Source organism: Gekko japonicus, unplaced genomic scaffold, assembly GCF_001447785.1.
Source record: "Gekko japonicus isolate JY-2015 unplaced genomic scaffold, Gekko_japonicus_V1.1 scaffold1907, whole genome shotgun sequence".
Classification (NCBI taxonomy): domain Eukaryota; kingdom Metazoa; phylum Chordata; class Lepidosauria; order Squamata; family Gekkonidae; genus Gekko; species Gekko japonicus.
The window spans coordinates 165,443-172,185 of NW_015177071.1; the positions used below are offsets into that span (position 1 = coordinate 165,443).

At 48.2% G+C, this 6,743-nt stretch overlaps 1 protein-coding gene across 2 annotated transcripts in view; it reads left to right on the forward strand.

Moving 5' to 3' along the window:
- STRA6 (stimulated by retinoic acid 6) overlaps window positions 1–6,743 on the forward strand; it is a 73,457-nt gene that overhangs the window by 19,475 nt on the left and 47,239 nt on the right. For both annotated transcript variants that reach the window (XM_015428227.1, XM_015428228.1), the window contains exons 2-3: window positions 237–315; window positions 4,548–4,648. In XM_015428227.1, the coding sequence (XP_015283713.1) occupies window positions 237–315; window positions 4,548–4,648 (180 nt within the window). The remainder of the gene's footprint in view (window positions 1–236; window positions 316–4,547; window positions 4,649–6,743) is intronic.

A 6,743-nucleotide genomic window follows, 5' to 3' on the forward strand; every position in this document is an offset into this window, starting at 1 on the left:
GTGCACAGGGCTCAGGGCAGTGAACAACAATTCCAACAGACATTTACGGATCAAGTTAAAACAATTAAAACTCTTGCATCTGCCCTGGCCTTCAGCTATCAGGAATCTGCAAATACCACTCCAGGCATTTTCAGTGGAGGTGGTGGCACATAAGAAGAGGCTTTTGATAGTACTTTGGGGGGGGGTATTGAAATCTGTATATACTTCTAACTCTGTTCTCTCTGTTTCATAATCAGGGAGAATGGCACTGCCAACTTCTCGTGCAACAGTGTAATAGACATGGAGCACTATCTGCATTACTCGCTTGTTCCGTCCGTAAGTAGAACAAAAAAACCCCTGACAGTTGTTGACTGCTTGGTCTTTTCTGATTGGTGGTGTGTATCCAGCCTCCCACAGATTTTGTGGTGTGGCACTTTTCCTGCCTCACAACTTCTAGTGCAGCCCATGGACCCCCCCCCCATGCCAAATTTTATTTCTGGGGGTCGATGGATCCTCAAGAAAGGCCTGGGGTCGAAGTGTGTGGGGGATCTGGAGTGGGGAGTGAGCAGGAAATTGCCGTCTTGTTTCTGCAAGCAGAAGTGCCTTTCCAGTGGAGGAACTGTGTGGTTGGACGTTAGCCAGTGCATGCACTCCTGCATTGATTGTACAAAATGCACTGAAGGTAAGTCAAGATGGCTAGCCATGTTAGTCTGTCTGTAACAGTAGAAAAGAGCCAGAGTCCAGTAGCACTTTAAAGACTAACAAAATCTGTGGCAGGGGATGAGCTTTCCTGAGTCACTGCTCACTTCTTCAGATAATTGATATCTGAAGAAGTGAACAGTGATTCATGAAAGCTCACATCTTGCTACATTTTTTTTTTTAGTCTTTAAGGTGCTACTGAACTTTTGCTCTTTTTTGTTAGAGGTAAGGTAGAAGTTGCCAGTTTGGTGCAGAGAGCCAGTTTGGTGTAATGGTTAGCAGTGCAGACTCTAATCTGGGAGAACCAGGTTTGATTCCCCACTCCTCCACATGCAGCTGCTGGAGTGACCTTGAGTCAGTCACAGTTATCTCGGAGCTGTTCTCTCAAGAGTAGTTCTCTCAGAGCTCTCTCAGCCCCACCTACCTCACAGGGTGTTTGTTGTTGGGAGAGGAAGGGAAAGGAGATTGTAAGCTGCTCTGAGACTCCGAGTGAAGGGCAGGGTATAAAGCCAACTCTTCTTCTTATAATTTGCTAGGTGTTTGCAAGAAATTTAAGGTTGCCACTGATGCATATCATCTTCCTGTTACCTCCCTGGTTTGTTTACTTGGAAATGCATAAGCTGCTGTTACTGTGCTTGGGTATCCCTGGATCATTTATTTCTTTTATTTAGTTCTTTGGGGACCCAGAGTGGCTTACATTGTTCTCTTCTCCATTTAATCCTCACAACAACTCTGTGAGGTAGGTCAGGCTGAGAGAGTGTGACTGGCCCAAGGCCACCCAGCCAGCTTCCATGGCAGAGTGGCGTATTTGAACCTGGGTCTCCTAGATACTAGTCCAACACTCTAATCCAGGGGTTCTCAACATGGTGCCCATGGGCTTCATGGTGCCCACCAGCCCCTTTCCTGGCACCTGCCAAGTAGAAAATGCCCAGCAACACTTGGCCATTGGAAATTTTGTTTGCTGTGCAGATTTTAAAAAAACAAAAACATTGCTTTGGTAGCAGTTGCCTGCCTCTACAGCACAAGGATATTCACTGTGTGATGGAAGGTAAGCTGTGGAAGCCACTGTATGGCTAGCTACACCGTGTGGCAGCCAATTTATGGCTGTGCCCACCACACTGTGTCAGAATCCCAGAGGTGCGTGTGGGCTCAAAAAGGTTTGGGATTCATGCAAGGGTGACCTGACATCAGTTACCTTGGAGATCCAGGAGCTGGCAACAGACTGTTTCTTTCTAAAGTGTGCTTTGGGTATTGAGGCTGCATCCGCAACAACGCTCATTGCCACAGTTTATTTCAGTTTTTAATTCTGCTCAGATGGTGCGCTGGCCATTTGCACATGCTCAATTGTCTGCTTTTTTATCTTTGGAGTTTTAACTGAGAATCTGGATTTGCTTCTCAAACAGGACTTTAAAAAAAATGCAGTGGGTGGGAAGGGTGCTCAGGGGTCAAAGAACTCCATTTTTCTCCCTCACCTTCTGAAGCAATACGTGTTGCACCGCCATCGCCAGGATGTGACGCTACACGTCGCTCTGGCAACGGGGCGTAGCGTCACATCCTGGCGACGGCGGTGCAACACGTATTGCTGTCCCCCACGGCAGGGATCCTGTGAAGACATGCAGATCCCCCGCCGCGGCTTGGCAGCCCTAACTGTGCATGTCCCTTTTTCACGGGGTGCATGATTTTGGGGGGGAGGGGAATTGGGGTGTGGAGCACAAGGAATGACAGTTCATGTGATGTAGTGTGAACAATGCCTGGTGGAGACTGGAAGAAACCTGACCTTCACCTGTGACTGGCTTCTTAAGCCATAGTCTTCAAGGGAGGTTCTCTGTTGCAGCTGCTTCCCCCCCCCCTTTGGAACAAGGCTGTTGCAGGTGAGATCTCCAAAGCTTTCCAGGTTAATGCTGTTTTGAAGATGAGAAGAGGGTGAATGAGAGATACCTTTAAAAGGAGATTAGGCAAACTCACAGGCATCGAGTCTATCAGCGACTGCGATAGCTGGAGAACAAATTTAGAGTCCAGTGGCACCTTTAAGACCAACAAAGTTTCATTCAAGGTATGAACTTTTGTGTGCACGCACACATCCTCAGATGGCTGGATGGAGCCTCCATGCTCAGAGGCCATGTTGCTCTGAGCCCCGCTTGCGGGGAGGGCGGCCTAGAAATCGAATGGTAAATAAATAAGAAATACAAGCTCCTGGTGAGCTACAGCAGGGGAGGGCTGTCACCTTGCTGTCCTGGGTGCGGGCTTCTTGAGTGGGCATCTGGCTGACTGTTGTGAGGAACAGGGTTTTGGACTAGATGGGTCTACGATGTCTCATACTATAACTGTTATGTCTTGAGAAACATAATGGTAAAAGCATAATCTAGCATCGCTCATTATGCGGATTGTAATACTGGCCAATGGTGTGCCTTCTGGAGGGAATGATTTTGATTGGACGTTATCTCTTTGATTATGATTGGTTGTAATGTACCTAGTGTGATTGGATACTGTAAGCATTGTGGGTGTGGCTGTCTCAGCCAAAATTGTATATAAGTTGCCGTTTTGCCTATTGAATTGTCTAGCTGGTCTAGTCCTAGCAGGTCTAACTTGTTATGATGTTCTCACTATTCCTGAGCTGAAATAAAGCTGAATCACTTGTTGAACTGTTCCTCCGAGTTAAGTGTCATACGTAACAATAACCTTAGAAGGTGAGAGTAAAGAAAAACAATTTTAAGCATCCACGTGGAGAGTCCTGAACCCAAAGAGCTGAGAAGAAGAAACAAGACAAGAGAGCCAGTGTAGTGTAGTGGATTAGGATCTGGTGGATCTCTGCGAGATCAGAATTCAAACCTCCACTACGCTGTGGAAGCTCATGGGCCAGTCACTCTCTCCCAGCCTAATCTACCTCGTAGGGTTGTTGTGGGAATAAAATGGAAGAGAGGAGACCCACGTATGCTACCCTGCACTCCTTGGAGGAAGTCCGGGATTTTGTCTGCCTTGGCAAAATAAAACGAAGACTCCTATCATGTCACCTGAAAGACTAATAACATTTATTTCAATATGAGCTTTTGTGAGTCAGAGCTCACTTCTTCAGACAGACATGTGAAGGGGAAATTGTACTGGGAGATCTCACGGGGAAGGTTGGGGCGGGAGAGGAACCAGGGCTTGGTGTGAATTGCACCACGAGTATCTAAAATGTAAATCTCAATGCAAGGGGGAAAGGGAGGAGGTGATACAGAAAGGTTAGGTGTGAATCCCATCATATATCCACAGAATTATCAACAGAATCCCATCATATCTCAACATACTGGATGGTGAAGGAGGTCAGAGGTTTGAACAGAGAAGTGAAAATTAACTGATACTGGTGCAAGGTTATCATCCGATAAAACATATTGGTGGTGGAACATGTGGCCAAGTCAAGACTTTATGGCAACGTCTCATAGGGCTTTCAAGGCAAGAGATGCTCAGAGGTGGTTCTGCCATTGCCCGTCTCTGCGCAGCAACTCTGGTCTTCCTTGGTGGCCTCCTGCCCAAGTACTAGCCAGGACCCACCCTGCTTAGCTTCCAAGATCTGATGAGATTGGGCTAGCCTCACCCATCCAGGTCATGGCAAAACAGCCAGTTAAGTTTTCTAAAAAGTGGCCCCTGTAGAGCTATTAGAGATTGTACTCACCAAGGAAACTCAAGTCTCTGTTTAAGCCAGGATGACCTGTAGTGTTTAAATTTTTTTTTAGTTCTAATTCAGCACTTTAAATGAACTAGATAGATACATTGGTGTACACGTATTCTGCCGAGTATATCTTGGAGAGCACTTGATGCCCATTATCCTGCATTCGTTTTTGAAGATTTGTTGCTGCACTAACCTTCGTGGCTTTTCTCCTGGTCTGTAGGCCATCATCATTCTAGTGCTGTCCTACCTCGAAAGGCGATTGAGAAGATGGGGCTTCAGCGGAAAACTGAGCAGTCTCTACGGATGCTGCGGGGTCGTGATGTGAGTCGAGGAGTTTGTGCGGTTCCTTTAAGCCCTTTCCCCAAAAGACTGATCCAGCAAGGGGGGATTTAATGTGTGAAAACAGGCATCCTTTCTAAGGGTTGCCAGCTCCCTGTTGGGAAATACCTGGAGATTTTGGGGGTGGAGCCTGAGGAGGGCGGGGCTTGGGGAGGGGAGGGACTTAAGTGCCATAGAATCCACCTTCCAAAGCAGCGATTTTCTCTGTCACTGGGAGATCAGTTGTAATCCCAGGAGATATCCAGCCACCACTTGGAGGCTGGTAAATCTATGCCTTCTCCAGGTCTTCTCTAGGTTTGTGGACATGGTGGCTGCATCCTATTGACCATCTTTGGCAGAGAGACCCAAGTCGCTGCTTTCCATGTTTTGCTCGATGATCAACCCATTGCTGCAGCTGCAGGAAAAGAGGAACTCCTGCACTGGAGCTGAGCGTATTTGTTGCATGCAAGAGCACTGAAATAGTGGTTGTAGAGCATCGCAGCTTCTTGGGCAAGATGTCACCATTCTAGAGTGCTCTGTTGTAGCAGATCTGCTGCCCTGGAGATGCTGTTTTTGGGGACACTGCCAGTACAAGAGGCTGGAACCAGTGAAGTTGGGGTTCAGGGACAGTACAGTCTGGACAGCATTTGTGGCTTGTTGCCTGGTGTGGCGTGGACATGGCATTGTGTTGAGGGTGGGGGGAATTGTTTGAATGGCTCTCCCCTTGTATCTGCTACACCTCAGTTCCCCAAGCCATTTCACAAGAGAGAGATTATTAGTCTTTGCTGCTTGAAATTCCCAGGGCCTTTGATTTTTGCATATTACATACTTCAGTGCACCTGAGGCATTTTGCTTTGAAATGATTTTGTGTATGCGTGCTGCTGTGAATTAGAAGAAGTAGAAGAAGAGTGGGTTTTTATAGCCTGCTTTTCTCTAACTTAAGGAGTCCCAAAGCAACTTACAACAGGCACTATGTGAGGTAGGTGGGGCTGAGAGAGCTCTGAGAGAACTTCTTTTCCCCCCCAAGTAATTTTTTATCTATTTTCCATGACAAACAAACAAACAGACATACATATGTGGTGCCCCCCGCTGGCTGGCGCCGACTGACCCCCGGTCGCCATCCTGGAGGGCTGGCCCTGAAGGGTTTGCTTCTCCCTCTGGTCTTCCTGGTGGCTCCAATTCCGGTCCTGGGCTGAGGTTCAGGGCCTGAATAGGGGGGGAAGGAAGGTGGAGGAGTGGCCGCAGAATTGCAGGACTGTCACAAAGAGGGGTTACGTCACCCCTCCTGTCCCACCTGGGTTCTGGCTTCTTGAGACCGACCGTCAAAACTCGCCCTCTCTCTCAGCATCTCCTTTCGCCAGTCCAGTCTCCCTCACCGGCCGTCTCCATCCTTCCGTTTTTATTCCCTCTCTAGCCCTTTTCTCCTCCCCTCTGCTCTAACCTCGCCCTCAGATAAATCCCTGGACGCTGAGTTGGGGCGGTTCCGCCCCACGCGGCCCGTTTTCCCCCAGCCCCGTGTCTCTGGCTGTCTTCCTGGATTCTTTCCAGCCTCGCCGCACCTCCCAGCGCTGCCGAGCCCGCGCCTGTCGTCTGCCACTTTTCTGCTGCCACTGCAGCGCATCGGCGTCTTCCTGGTCGCCTCCGAATGGCGTGCCGACCTCCCGTAGCTCCTCCGCCACTTCTTCGCCACTTCCAGCTGTCGAACTGTCCCCGGACCGGGTAGATGGGGGGTCGGCTGGGGGTTCCTCCATGGCATTCCCGGCAGCCGATACGGCCTTTTCCGGGAGCTCCCGGCTGGAGCCAGGACAACATAAAACATAGTTGTGCGGGTACATTGTAAGTAAATGGTACCTCAAGAGCCTTTTTCATGTCAACTTCAACTTTAGACCTTAAAAATTGTTATAATCTATTTTTGCAAACAGTTTATACAGATATAAAAGCTGTTCTAGTCTATAACCTCTTCTAAGTAAAATTGCTTATTGTCCTTGTCTTGTCTTGTTTTGATATAGTTCTCATACCATGTATAAAATCTTGCCCGTGTGTTTTCAAAAGTGTTTTCTGTGTGACCTTTCAAGAATAAAGGGGGTTTGTCCATTCC